The sequence below is a fragment of the Nannobrachium achirus genome (assembly GCF_963921795.1).
Source record: "Nannobrachium achirus genome assembly, chromosome: 2".
Lineage (NCBI taxonomy): Eukaryota > Metazoa > Chordata > Actinopteri > Myctophiformes > Myctophidae > Nannobrachium > Nannobrachium achirus.
In genome coordinates this window covers 49,377,985-49,392,928 of record NC_137811.1, presented here as the reverse complement: position 1 = coordinate 49,392,928, position 14,944 = coordinate 49,377,985, and the positions used below count along the sequence as shown (strand labels likewise).

The 14,944-nt window shown below is 43.1% G+C and overlaps 1 protein-coding gene across 1 annotated transcript in view; it reads left to right on the top strand.

Annotated features, from left to right (window-relative positions):
* The window catches only part of LOC308280273 (eukaryotic translation initiation factor 3 subunit H), a 64,303-nt gene extending 54,607 nt beyond the window's left edge, over positions 1-9,696 (top strand). Inside the window, exons 6-8 of the mRNA XM_080720533.1 lie at positions 4,413-4,533; positions 7,664-7,796; positions 9,417-9,696. Of these exons, the coding sequence (XP_080576659.1) occupies positions 4,413-4,533; positions 7,664-7,796; positions 9,417-9,514 (352 nt within the window). The 3' untranslated portion in view covers positions 9,515-9,696. The remainder of the gene's footprint in view (positions 1-4,412; positions 4,534-7,663; positions 7,797-9,416) is intronic.
* Positions 9,697-14,944: the final 5,248 nt, after the last annotated feature.

Below are 14,944 nucleotides of genomic sequence, written 5' to 3'. Positions count from 1 at the left end.
AACTTGACCCATGACATCAGTATTAGAGCATTAACAAAATCATCTACCAGGGGCATTGACAACTCATTCTTATGACTTCCTATCTAGCCAAACTGTATAAACCATGAAGAAATAATATGTATTTAAAAAAAAATAGAGAAAAAAAGATATATATTCGACTTCGGTGAACAACGTCGAATAGTGACTTTGATATTGGATGCCTTACTCTGTGGTGCGAATTGTTTTGGGGCTGGCAGCACATCACATAAGAGAGCCCACCACCACAAGGGTTTCCCAGCAGCAGCCAGGCTGCAGTAGCAGCAACCAGTGGTGTAAAGTAACATTTAAGTAAGTACATTTACTTGAGTACTGTAGGTATTTGTACTTTACTTGAGTATGCCCAATTTGCTTTTACTTTTACTTCTACTCCACTACATTTCAGATCCTATTGTATTTTTACTCAACTATTTATTTGAAAACATTAGTTTCTAGTTACTTTGCAGCTATAAATTATAATAAAACGTACATAAACCATATACTTTTACTTGTAAGAAATTCGAGTACTTTTTCTACCACTGACGGCAGTACTAGTAACTAAGCCGCCACACAGACGAGACACTGTTTCCCTCGGCCTCAATGCAAAGGGATGGTCCCTCGACCATTCTCTCTCTCTCTCTCTCTCTCTCTCTCTCTCTCTCTCTCTCTCTCTCTCTCTCTCTCTCTCTTGAAATTTGATAGTTGGCTTGCTTTGATATGGGCAGAGAGGAGTTTGCCAGCGAATGCTCGCAAAATTCGACACAAAATCAAATGAATAAAGGCCGCCTTTTCGCTCTGCGGAAATTTGTGGCCAGTGTGGAAGCTTGCATTGACTTTATGAGATTTTAATGAATGAATGAGACCCAAAGTTTTAAATCGGCATCTTTCCGGTGTGAGAGCACGGTGTGCGTTAAATGTGTGGGTGGACAGGAGGAAAGTATTCTGGTAGGATTTGGTCCTTGGCCAAAATGCAATGTTGCAGAGATGGGTCCTTAAACCCCTGGAATATCATGAGAAGCAGGGTTTTATCCTAGCTCTCGGAGTGGCTTAGGGGGTCAACTTGTCAAGGGTTGCATTGTATGTGCTGATATGACTAGTCACAGCACACTATTCAAGGTCGGAGTGAAATGCTCCTGAAAACTGTTCTTTTGAGTTTATCTTAACGGCAACATTTTTGAAAATATGTGAAATATTTTTCCGGTCACATAATCGACTTGCATTGGGGTCTTGTGCAATGGAAAGAGCAACTGTGCACTGATGTGATTTAGGTGTTAACAGTAATGTTGGAGCATAGTCGAGCTGAATGTCAGTGTTCTTCAGGGCTGTGGGCTGGGCGCCTGCAACCCACACAAAAAAAGCAGTGAGCAGCTGGAATTTGAGCATTTGGAGGAATATTTCATCAATCACATTCAGGACACATACACACACATAGCGAAACACACTTTGCTGTTCATGTGCCAGAGATGAGAATATGGGTGAGGATGTTTATCGGGGAGCAAGCAAGCACGGCATTGTGAAAATGTTGTGGTGAAATGTCAGGTGGAGTTCATCAGTAATTGCCTGTGCCAGAAACAAAGTTAGGACCTGTAATGCGTCACTGTTTGTAGTCGTATCGGCTTGCTCTGCGTGTCTACGTCTGCAAGCACTTGGTGGGCCTATTTGTTGAGTGTCTTCTTCACATGTATTAAATGTGATGAGAATGTTAATGGTTGAAAGTGTCAGCTGGCAGCCCAGCTGTGGTGACGAAGCCAAAAGTATATTAGTGCATTAACTGCATTTGCAGATGTATGCAATATGCAATTATGCATGCTTCGTTGCCTCCGTAAATGCAAATGTGCTTATGTGCTGTACTGTACGTGACTACGTGTCTATGTGGGTGACTGTCTGTGCCCTGTACCTATGTGTAATGTGGAAGTTTCCTATGTTCTCATTGTACATGTTGGAGAGTTGGCCAACCAGCAACCACTACTTTCAACAACTAAACGTTTTGGAAATATTAGTGTCGTTAAATTCATATGCATTATTGATGTTTCAAGGAAGTGGTAAAAAATAACTGCAAAGTTCAAAGTCACAGTACCAAGGAATGTTGGGCATTTGGCCAACCACACTATTTTCCACAACTAAAAATGTAGGAAAAAATTACAGTGTCGTTAAATTCCTATCCATTATTAATGTGGTGGAAAATATCTGCCAAGTTCAAAGTCGCAGTACCCAGTAAACACATGCATGTGACTGTACACACACACACACACACACACACACACACACACACACACACACACACACACACACACACACACACACACACACACACACACACACACACACACACACACACACACACAGGCCAATAGATTTGATGGATTAGCCTGTATGGCCCATAGGGCATAAAAGGGGCTTTTCTCTCATTTATTGTGTGTTAATAGTAGAGAATAGCATGGAGCAAGAAACGGAACGGATACCATAATAGAGGCAGCGCGTAATTATGTGTGTGTGTGCATGTGCCTGAGAGTATATGTCCACACACGCGCACACACATTCTGAAGTACAAACGTATATAGACTCACCGGCCATCTGCTCAGTCAAGGCGCACAGGTCTCATCTACTGGGATTTTCACACACAACCATCTCTAGGTTTTACAAGAAAGTATCCTAGTATAGTAGTATAACAAACAGCAGTTCTGTCGACAAAAATGCCATGTTGATGCCAGAGGTCAGGATGATCGGCAGGCTTGGTTGGTACTGATAGAAAGGCAGCTGTAACTGAAATAACCACTCGTTAGAACAGAGGACAAGGTATGCAGAAAAGCATATTCTGAGCACATAATAAATGTACAGTATAATATGTGTGTGGGTGTATATACAGTATTTACATTTATTTATTTATTTATTTATTTTAATTTACATTATACATACAGAGTGCCCTCTAGTTGAACATTATGGGCTCGAGTGCTGTTATGGACCCCAGGGAGGAGGTATGCGTTGCAGACCCCTTACTGATCTAAGGTGCCCGTATCAACGTTTATTTTTTATTTTTTATTTGAGCCCACTATCCAAAGGGAGCCAGTGGAGAGAAATTGGGAGACGACCTAGGCTGCATTGTTCAGGTGATTGAAAGAGGCTGAAGAGGGTACTCAGGGAGTCCACACAGTAAGAAATTACAACAGACTCACATGGGTGATGGCTAAACCTTGAACAAGGAGCTTGGCAGAATCCCTGTTGCAGGAGGGATTACATGGGTGATAAAGTAGAAAAGCACAGCAGGCGTCAGGTTGTGGATGCAATATTGGCCTCACATGATGGTTGATTGTTTAGGATCACACTTATACCCCTGTCAGTCTGGGGGCAGGAGTCTGTGTGGTAGTTGTCAACCGTGATGGAGAGATCCTGCAGAGGGCAAGATTTGCAAAGAAAGAGCCGCTCAGCCTTGACAAGGTTGACAACAATTTTAGGTGGCGGGCACAGACAATCTAACCCGAGATGTCAGCTGGGCAAGTGGAAATGCACACTTCAACTTGTGGTGTCAGAGGAAGGGAAGGAAGATGTCAGGAAAGCAGTAGGTGGGAAGGATGTGGCATGTGATGACAGAACCAAGAGATTGAGTGTGGAGAGATAAGAGGAAGGAACCCAGGACCGAGCTCTGGGGAACCCCAGAGGCGAGGGCACATGGATGCAGGGTATCTGATAATCTGAATGTTAATGTCAGGTTGGAGGGAAAAGCAGAGAGTGCAGGCCAGTACTCTACACGACCACCAGGCTAGTGAGCAACATCTGATGGTTCACAGTGGCAGTAGGGAGTACTGAAGGTGAGAGTATCGGTATCTGTAGTGCAGTGTGAGTGTCAACATAGCTAAGAATGTGTGCAGTAATATTATGCTATATCTGTATAGGGCGGGTAAACACAGGAGCCTGTGTTGATGAGGTGCTGACCACGGCAAATAATAATGTTTGACAAGAATGAGGCTGCACAGCTCCCAGCCACGTTGCAAAAGTTGTATTAATAGGATCAACCAACATTTAGACAGGAACAGTCTTCCTCAGGGTTTAACCGCATATCCGTATAGGGCACCTTGAAACCAGACTTGTGTGGTCCAACGCGCTATTCTGTGTGCAGGTGCAGTATTGAGAAAGTTCTGTCTTCTAATGGATCAAGGGTTGGTTGCCTGAAAAGAGGAATAACTCTTGACTTGAAGGCAGATTATATGCAGCCAAATGTCAGGGAGGAATTGATGTTACCAGTCAGGGCCGTGAATCAACATTGGCTGCCACAAATTTGTGCTGTGATGATGACATTTTGTCAGCCTTCATTTTCAAAAAAGTCATTTTAAAAAAGATCTGTGTCCCCTGAAAGGAGCTGTAATATAAATGTGTGAATGACATGCTTATGTCTTCCACAGTAACCACCTGGAGAAGAGCCTGCAGCTGTTGATGGACAGAGTGGATGACATGAGCCAGGACATTGTCAAATACAACACCTACAGCCGAAACCTCAGCAAGCAGCAACAGCAGAAACACCAGGTAACAAACACATGTGCACGCGTCTGTGCGCGCGCGCACACACACACACACACACACACACACACACACACACACACACTGTTGTGCAAAATCATAAAAACAGACCCCAAAAGACTGTGAAAATTGATGAATCATCACTAAACCATCGTTTTGAGGGGCCATTTCTTGCCCAAGGAATATTTTTCGTGCAAAACAAATGCTTGCAATGGATTCAGAATAATTAAAAACCCCTAGTTTGACCCCTCACATCCCACTTAAAGCAGATTTTTTGGGAGTCATTTTTTCCTTTATAGTGTAGTGTATAGTAAGTGAAGGTAGGTAGGTTGTTTTCAAAACTTTCCCCTGATGGGATTCCTTGGGACTTTTTTTCTCTCACTAAGGACATATTGAGGATACAAAATCAGTTGGGTTTGCTACTATTGCAATTTGTTTTAGGTTTAGCCTAATTTTGGCCTAAAATTACTGGACTAAGAGGCGGAGGTAGATATCACTTCTCCCATAGACGGGTGAGAAATTAGCCCCCCCCCCCTTCTTACCTTAGCCCACCTCCTTGTTTTCCCTACCTTGTACATTTTTTTTCTTGTCCATGAATTGAATGCCAAGGACTTCCGACGTAAAAAAGACCGTAAAAGGACTTATTTGGGATGCTCCTTTTAGGCAGAGTGTTTAACTGTACTTGTACTGTTAACCATATTTGTCTAATAAAATACTCAATCAATCAAAACACGCAAATATATACAGTACATAAAATAAATACACATTCATAAATAAATAAATGCACCCAATGCAATAACTTACATGCCCCAGGACATACACAGATTTCTACACACATGTTGGCGCTAAAACCAAAAAGGCCTCGTTCGCTCTCACACACATACATACACACACCGCCTACATCTTCACCTTCACCAACAGTAACGAACATGAGGAAGTACAGACCCTGGCCTTTCAGAACTCATCTTTTGAATATATTCATGCTGTTAACGGTGAGATAAACATCAACCGCGTTCTTATCAGCCTAAACTGTTCTCCCACCTGAGTGGGACCGCTGACGTCTGCCTTCCTCAGACCTGCGTGGGTCCAAACGTGGGCGTACCTTTTCTGTTCTCTCCTGCACATGTTTATTTTCCCTATCAAAGCAAATGTCACTTTCCCTTTCATTCTGAGAACGTCATTTTTATACACTATTGCTAAAGGAATCATTTGGACTAAATTCAAGTTCAACACTGTGCAGTAATTCAGGACATCTACCACTGCTGCTTAGATACAGCCAAGGGCATAAAAAGAGATCATGGATGCACGTATTTTAATAAGCAGTCTTTAATTTTTGTTTCAATTGAGGAGGCAAATTTCACAGGTCTACTCATTTCCAGATCCAGTGGGATACACCACCTGCAGCTAAAAGCAGTCAACTGGAATCAGTTACCTGTGTACCTGTGTTCACACTTAGAATACATAAAACAATTGTAGACTGTTGTACAGACAAAGGAAACAGGGATTACAGAGTAGACCGACTCAACGCCGGGTAGTGCACTTCTTTGGTCCTCTTGGGTCGACTTTGAAGTCAATAAGTCTGATATTTCTGAACTGAAATCATGCACGCGGTGATTTCATGCATTTATAGTGACAGGTGTTTGGGGGCGTTGCAATATAGAGTGTGTGCCGTCTGAAATGGGACAATATTTTGTCTCCTAGTATTGCTGCATGCAGTGTTGTTGGGGCCATGCCTGTTTGGGGCGCATTGCCCATTCGCAGTGGACCAATTTGTTGGCGCCCGTCCGCATGTGCCGTTAGCAGCATTATCGAGAACCACAGTGTACTGTAGCTGCGTGCAGTGATCCTGAGAATTGTTCTTCTGATTGACTTCAAAATCGACACTGCAGTCCCCTGGGCTCTCGGCAATGCACCTGCCACGTGTGAAATATATCAGATGACCTATTGCCAAGATGGCAAGGACAGACAGACATACAGTACGTACAGAGATTCTTTGAGTCAAGGCCGTCCGGAGCAGGCCGGTTCTGGAGACCCACTCAACCGCACTTCTTTGTGTCCTCAGCATTACACCCACTGACTAAAGTATGAAGTTGATCACATGAGTGATAGATGTGTGTTTTTTGTGCCAAACCAATTATTACTTTTTGTAGTGCAAATATCTCCTCCCAATTCCCCCCTCCTTTCCATTGTTGTTTTTGTTCAGTTGGTCGGTTGGTTTGTTTGCTTCTAAAATTTGCATACAATTAAGTATTTTCGTTCCAATTATGCATGGTCATGCTTTTCTGCACCGGTAGGCAAAACTCAAGAGGAGGGGAGAAAAAAAGTAATCTGTGCAAAGTGTGCTTTGTGCTTTTTTTGTTGTGTAGTGTTCCCTTCTGCACTTTTTTGTGAGCTTCAGTCAGCCATACAGGTGCGTCGTGGGAGACGCAGTTGAAAGCATTAAAGCAACCCATCTGCTTTTCTCCTAGCCTGCCACCGCCTCCCCTTACGCCAGGCAGGCGGTGTCTGTCTGTCCTCCACCTTTTCAAATTAACAAGGCTTTTAGTTCCTCTAGGGACCTGGCACCTCACTGATTTACCCACTGTCAGCCCTCCACAAATCACTCCATCTCTGTCAGCATTTATAACTCTCCCCCTCTCGCCTCCCCTCCCTCCCCATTTGCTCCCTTGCCATTTTCCTTCACATCTTTCTCTTCTATTTCCAACTTTTACACGTCTGCTGGTCCCTCACCCTTTCTCTCACTCCACCCTCGCCACACTGCTTATTTTTCTGTTCCTCCTTCCCACTCTTCCCCTCGTTTCTGTCCATCTCGCGCCCGCTTTTTCCATTATTTCTTTCCCCACAACTATATTTATCTCCGCCTGCCTCCTTTCCTGTTCTTCTCTTTTAACCCTCACTGCTACACTCTCACTCCGCCTCTTCCCCTTTTCTCTCTTACTCTCTCCTCTTCCCCTCCCCTGCCTCCTCTCCATCAATTTTGTTTGCTTCTCATAATCTCTCCCGTCCCTGTCCTGCGTCTTTGCTCATCTACCGTGAATTTTGCCTTGTCATTGTTCCTCCTTCTTACCCTACACCCGCCCTACTCTCATCACTTTATACTCATCTCCCCCTCCCCTGCATCTGTTCCCTGTTACAGTACCTCCAGAGGAGACAGCAGGAGAATACCCAGAGGCAGACCAGAGGAGAGCCCCCGCTGCCCGAAGAGGACATCAACAAGATGTTCAAGCCTGCTCAGCCCCCACCACGCATGGACACCCTGCTTATTGCAGGTACTCTCTCTCACACACACACACACACACACACACACACACACACACACAGGCCCTTCACAGTTCGTGATGTGCCCATCAGTTACTCCCACAGCGCTTACCTGCCGCGTCCTATACTATATGTCCTATACTAGGGATGTCCCGATACCACTTTTTTGCTGACCGAGTACGAGTACAAGTACTTCATGTTGAGTACTCGCCGATACCGAGTACCGATACGAGTACAATTAATAATACAAAATGTATTTAAATTACGCTTTTTTTTTTCCCTCTAAAAAAATATATTATCCAATTTATATATCCGCATCCATCCTCATCCGCAACTATAACATAATGTCAAATTATTCTTTTTTTCTGGTATTCTCAGAAATGCATTCATTGATTTAGCCCACAGCAATCTGAGTTCCCAAAGGTCATTTCTTCCGCCACTAGGTGGCGAAGCCCACAGAATCTCTATTCTCTTCAATCAATCGTCTTTTTTCAGCTGTGCTACACTGGCAGGCAGGCACGTACACACATTGACAATTTGACATCAAAGGGGGCTTGAGCCCCTGCCAGATCAGTCTGTAAAAAGTGTCCATGAATGCATTTTTTTACTATGGTAAAAAATGCAAATGTCCCCGGGCCCTTTCCATACCATAACTGAAGGCTGCATTCAAGAGAATTGTCCACCAAAAGGCCTTCTAGAAATATCAGCCCCTGCCTCTCTAAAATGTCTCTGCACGTCCCTGCAGACAGACACACACTTCACCGAGAGAGCGAGCTTTCAAGACGAGCGACAGTGACAAACAAACAAACACACACAGCTTTCTAGTGGGAAGTTTAACTTACCTACAGTAGCCTATACTTTGCAATTTGCGTGAGGTGGTGAAGGATATATGAAAGAGATTCAACTTTAGAGGTAAGTTTAGCGCAACAAGGCATGCCGTGATGCTGATGCCTTTAAGTGGTCGCAGCTGTATCGTTGGAGCACTGGTGCCTCGTTCGCAGTGCGGCACTGTGAGCTTGCATATCTGCTATTTTTCAATAGCAAAAGTATAAAATAATTAAGGCCCTGGCTTTCACCTTGAGCCCTAGTAACTCAGTCCCACTTTTCTCCCCCTTGTGACGCCCCAGCAGAGTATCGGGCGCTGCCGAGAGAAGTATCTGGCGAGTACGAGTACAGCAAAATAGGGTTGTATCGGGTCGAGTACCGATACCACGAGTACCGATACCGCATCCCTATCCTATACACATTACACACACACGCATGCACACACACACTCACTCTCTATCTCCATGCATGGACAGTGATCCACATCGCAGGTAGCCAGCTTTCCCACCCTCCAAACTCCATCAGCTGCCTCTGCTCCCCACGCAGGAGCTCGGGTTTTGTTCTGTAATTATCTCAGCCATTATCGTGAAATTACATTAATCTGAAGTTTATTGACTCAGTCTCCAAGTCAGTCCCCTGCTGTTTCTCAGCACATGGCTTTCTGCTACACGTTGACATTCTTCTTTCTCTTTACCCGGTTTCCCACTAATTTGATATTTTGTCGTTCTGTTTCTCCTCCCACACGTGTGCGTGTGCGTGTGTGTGTGTGTGCGCGTGTGCGTGTGCGTGCATGTACCCTCCAACAGGGCAAATTAACAATTACTGCCAGAATGTCAAGGAATTCACCTCCCAGAACCTTGGGAAGTTGTTCATGGCAGAGGCTCTTCAGGGCCACAACAGCTAGAGGACAGAGGGAGGTGGAGGTCCTCAGCCCTGGTGACTGGTGGAGTGCTGCTCTGGGCATCTGTTTTCTAAATAGATATTCGTTATTTCAACTCTTCTTGAGATCCATTCCAAATTCTGAAGATTTGTGTGCATAATTAGATTTTTATTTAACACGAATAAAACATTTGCACCTCCACATTTCCACTGGCTCCTTGTGTGTTTTACTGTAGCATGATTTGTAGTATTGTTTTGCCGCAGCACAGTGAGGCATATTGTAGGGCAATTTCCACTTCACATTTGACAAAGCTCAACAAGGTTCAAGGTTCAGCTTTGTCAACAATACCAATTACAAGTAAAAGGCAAGTGAAATTCATTGTGCGCCATTGGCGGAGTTTCACATTTGCCCTAGGGTGGGCAGCTTGTGCAGCAACATGTCAACAACATGTCAGCTTATCACAGAGTCCAACTACTACTACTGCACATCTTATTCATTGTGTCCACCAGACCACATTAGTGTACCAAATAAAACACAAGTACAATTGTGTGCAGTATGAGCAGTATAGAAGTGTATCATTTTACAAATTGTGTTCATTATTAAGTAAAATAGCTACTTTCATTTATGGTATTACAGGTGCAGCCTACAAGAAATTTGAGAGATATTTGTTTCAGAAGTGCCAATAAGAATAAACCATTTGATAATCTCTGCTATAATTTCTATATGGCTACAAAACATTTTGTTTGACGCAGGACAATAATTATTTTAGTTTTATTTTATTTTAAGTAATGAACAATAAGGGAATATTGGTGAATAATACCAGTAAGATTCCCTAATCGGGAGATAAGCGACCGTCGGGTCGCAGCGTGATTTTAGGGCAAAATGTGTAGGAGCAGTGTCCAAAAATGTTTGAAAAAATCGGCCAGATGGTGGCGCTATATGGGACAGATCCATGTTGATGACATGAGTGTAGACATACTGTGTACCGATTTGCGTGATTTTAGGGCAAAATCTGTAGGATCAGTGTCCAATCAGCCTGATGGTGGCGCTAACATTTTAAACCTCTTTTTAATTGATCAAAACTACCTGAAAGTTCAATAAGCTCAAGTGCAAAATTGTGCAAAATGCAAAATTGTGCAAAATGCCAAAACATAAGACCACAGACAAATGGCCATATAGTCTGGGCTGTAGTGTTCAATGTTGTTCATGAGTCTGATGGCAGCCAAGAAGAAGGTACTCCGAAGTCTTTGAGTGCGGCTGGCAAGGCTAAGGTACCGATTGCCTGGCCGTGGCTGTGATGCTGACCTGAACAGGCCGTAGCCGGGATGGTGGACGTCCCCTACAATCCGTTCAGCCTTGGCCACGCATCGCCTCTTTATTCCCTGGAGCAGGCACGTGCACACATAGACATCAAAGGGGGCTTGAGCCCCTGCCCTTTTATCCATCTGTAAAAAAGTGCCCTCTCCAGGCCATGAATGGAGTTTTTACTATGGTGAAAGAAATGCAAATGGCCCCCCTCTGGAACAACATTAACTAGTGCCTGAACATAATACATACAACACAAATTCTACATTACAAAAATAAACTATTGACAAAGAATGACATAAAAAAAAATGTATATATATATAAAATAAACAAACTTTCTATGTTTCTATCCTATCTGGTTTCATACCTTAACTCATTTGCTGCCAAGCCCGAAAATCCCGAAAAAAATCCCATTGTACCTCCCTGCCAAGCCCGTAAATCCCGAAAATTAAAAAAAAAAAAAAAACAATTTTTTTTTATTTTTTTATTTTGACCCCAAAAAATGTTGTAGGCATGATAGCAATCGCGAAATCGCACGTTTAACCCCCATAGCAACCCCATCTTTCAAGCATGGCAGCCATCTTTGTTTACATTTTAGGAAAACATAATGGCTGTTATCTCATGAATGCCTGAACGGATTTCCATTCGGATTTTTTTGTTTGAAAGCTGTGAGCAATGTGGACACACGTGGTGCATGATCTAGGCATGGGTGTGCATGATCCGTGCACTATGAATTACATGGAAGTCTATGGAGACTTATGGCAGGTGGGAGTACGAAGGTATTGTTAAATGGCAGCAGATGAGTTAATCTGTGCAGGGTTCAAGCATCAAAAAGGAAACTCCAATTATGTTTAATTTGTTGAACTGCAACATTGCCACTAATTTGAATGATTTCCTTGTGAACGGCAGTGTAATAAAATGCATGGTAAATTTGAGCAATAAATGATTAAGCCCCCGCAGAATATACTCCAATAAACTGGTTGTTTTCCATGGTGGTTCTCCCTTGCTAATTGAAATTACCTTTATGCACCTGAATGTGAAAGTTATTTTAATTTATTCTCGCTGATGCTCAGTAACAATAAAATGTTGCAGTTGTAAGAGATTTGAAAGAAATTACAAAACTTTCAAAGCAAGCACAGATTTCAGGACTCACTGAAAGAAAACACCTTTGTCCTAACATTAATTGGTTTTGTGTGCCATTCCATCTGTGTACGTCTACTGTTTTTTAACCTGCAGTTCCCTTGTGTGACACAGAGAGCAAAGACAACTTTTAAAAACTAGAAAACGTATAAATGCATCATGCCTTCCAAATTGGCTGAGATGAATTTAACCTTAACAAAACCAGCAGTAACAACTTCAAGGTAATGTTATGAATTATTCAAATGTACCCATACAAGTCTGCAACTTTGACAAGTGTACAAATGGACGCTAACGGTTCCATTTGTACACTGTCAGTTATTTGGAACTAGCCCTTACCCGTTCAAAGATATGAGCTCTGAAATGATGCAGTGTGTGAGTTATGGGGTGTGCACTGTGCACACAGTAGCCTATATGAGGGATGGAAAGTAACTTTAACTGGTGCTTATATGATAATATGTAGGAGCATCAATGTAAGAAATACCCGTTTCGTTTAATGGCTACAGAAATACTGTGTACCGATCTGCATGATTTTTGGACAACATCTGTAACAGGGCCAGACGCGCGCACGCACGCACGCCGCACGCACGCACGCGCGCGCACACACACACACACACACACACAGCTGGTTAAACATGTTGCCTCATGCTAGATGCAGAATAGATAAGCCTCATGCTAGATGCAGAATAGATAGTAGATACACCATAAAAATGCTAATATACAGCATACGATTTGTGAAAGTGACAAACGGGCTTCACAGTTATGTTAGGCGTGTTCATATGCTAATGGTGATGCGATTTCAGATCAATTGCTCCAGCCACTGAGGAGAAACGCTGTGACAGACACTCTGACAGACATTTGGAAAATTATATGTTTGATGTTATGTGCGCTGGGTACTGGGAACTAATGCTAGATGGCACTCCACCTCAGCTATCCGTCTTCCAGGGTTCTGGCACATTGTAAAGGGAATACATGACCTTGTTGCTCTGCTAATACCGACAATAAGCCTCTGACCTTCCATATGTCCAGGTTAAGGTCACTGTGACCTCTTGTCACATCCTTCTGAACACAATAACTCAGTAATCCCTTGAGGAGTTTGATGACATTATGACACAAATGTCTGCTTGGACTCGAGGATGAACTGAGTAGATGGTCAAAGGTCAAGGTCACTGACCGCATGCACAAAACGTATTTTTTTAATGTGTCCATTGGCCACAGCCTTGGCCAGAGGTACCATGTTTATCGTTTGAACGTACATCTGTCTGTGCCAACCCTGTCAACGTGATTAACCCAACTTTAGAAGTTGGGTCAAAAGGTCACTGTCTGTTCTAGCGTAGTATCAGAAGATGTTGCATGGCAACGGTGGTCCTCTGAATTGCATTGATGCATCACATTTGAACAAGGATTTCATTTGATTTATCAAAAATAATCAATTAAATAATCGCTATGTACTGTAATATAGTTGCAGCCATATTCACCTCACCAGTGGCACATCAAAGGCGGCCTAGGTGGCTGCACCTCATGCTGTATGCTGCATGTAGCACCATAAGAAAAGGGCAAAGCACTGACAGTGCCAGAATATTGTTCTATCCACAACAGTATATTTTGTCCTGTGATGTTATGTTGACAAATTATCCGACAAAGCCCCATAAAGCTCAACATTTCAGACGTTATTCAGATCTTGGGATGTTTTTTGGTGCAACACATCAGTCCCACTGCACCCAGAGGGGGTCCTTTTGTCATGGCTACATATAGTGACCGTTGCCATTTTGACCCCCTCTCTTTGATGCAGCCTAGTGATAGATAATACATACCACCAAGTTTCCTGAAAATCCAGCTTCCCATTCTCTATTTATTTTTGTATATGCCACACATTCTGGACCAATTATAATAGCCTGTCATGCATGCATGTGGGCAGGATATTAAGTGGATTGGAAGGAAGGGTCAAATGGGGATTCACAGAAAGGACGGTGCTAGTGGATGTATCTACCACACCATGCTGCTCAATTGACCATGAGATGACTGAGTCTGTGGAAATGAGACTCATGCCCTCAAATTCCAAAGTCAGAATCTTTCATCCCTGGACAGTAGTGTAGTCTGCTGCATGCTTATACGCAACACTCAGTTAAACTTTCAACCTCTCCCTTGAAAGTGATCATTCCAACCGTTCCCAATTATGTTTGATCAATAATTCTCTGTTATCACTTTCTCCTCAGCATTGCAAAGATTATCCTAACTGTGTGTTTGAACAGAGCAGAGCTGAACGGGGGCTCATCTGTGTAAACAACTGGCCATCTACACTGCGATAGGAGGCAATACTTAATTAGGATTATGGGTTTCTGCACCTTCTGATTTCTGAGGAGGCAGGGAGATGTCAGAAGGATATGAGTTTGGTCTCGTCGAATGTGAGTGCGGCTCGCATAGCCATGACCTCACATGTAATTTATCACCACTCAACACAAACACAAGCTCTTTGACTGAATCCACCATTGGCCTGTCACCGCTGATAGAAAGAATCAGCTGGTGGAATAAACTGAAACCAGCTATTTGCTTGTCAACTCAGGATACTATGCCCACCCCACCCCCACCGTTATTTTTGCTGCCACAGTTATTGCCATAGCAACTGTGGGTCCTGCATGAATTAGCCGTTGAGGATGTAGTAGCTCTCATGCCCATGAAAAAATTAATCTAGCAAAATCCCCAAAACAAGCCTAGAATGAGATACATTGTAGAATGGAGTTTGAGCCCTAATATGTAATATACTGTAGCTTTCATGGGATTCTTATATACTAAAGGCCAAGCTTAACTAGTTTTAAAGTAGATATGTTCAAATGACGATGCTCAACTGTCATTTACAGCTCTTAAAGCAAGCCTTTATATGTCTTTTCTCTCAGCAGTTTCATTTCTTTTTTTACATGGCCAATAGATTCCCACAGTGATTGGCGACTGCATAGATTGAGTGCTGTGTTCTAGGTGCAATTCTTTTCTGCCTGCCACCCAATTCGACGGCTG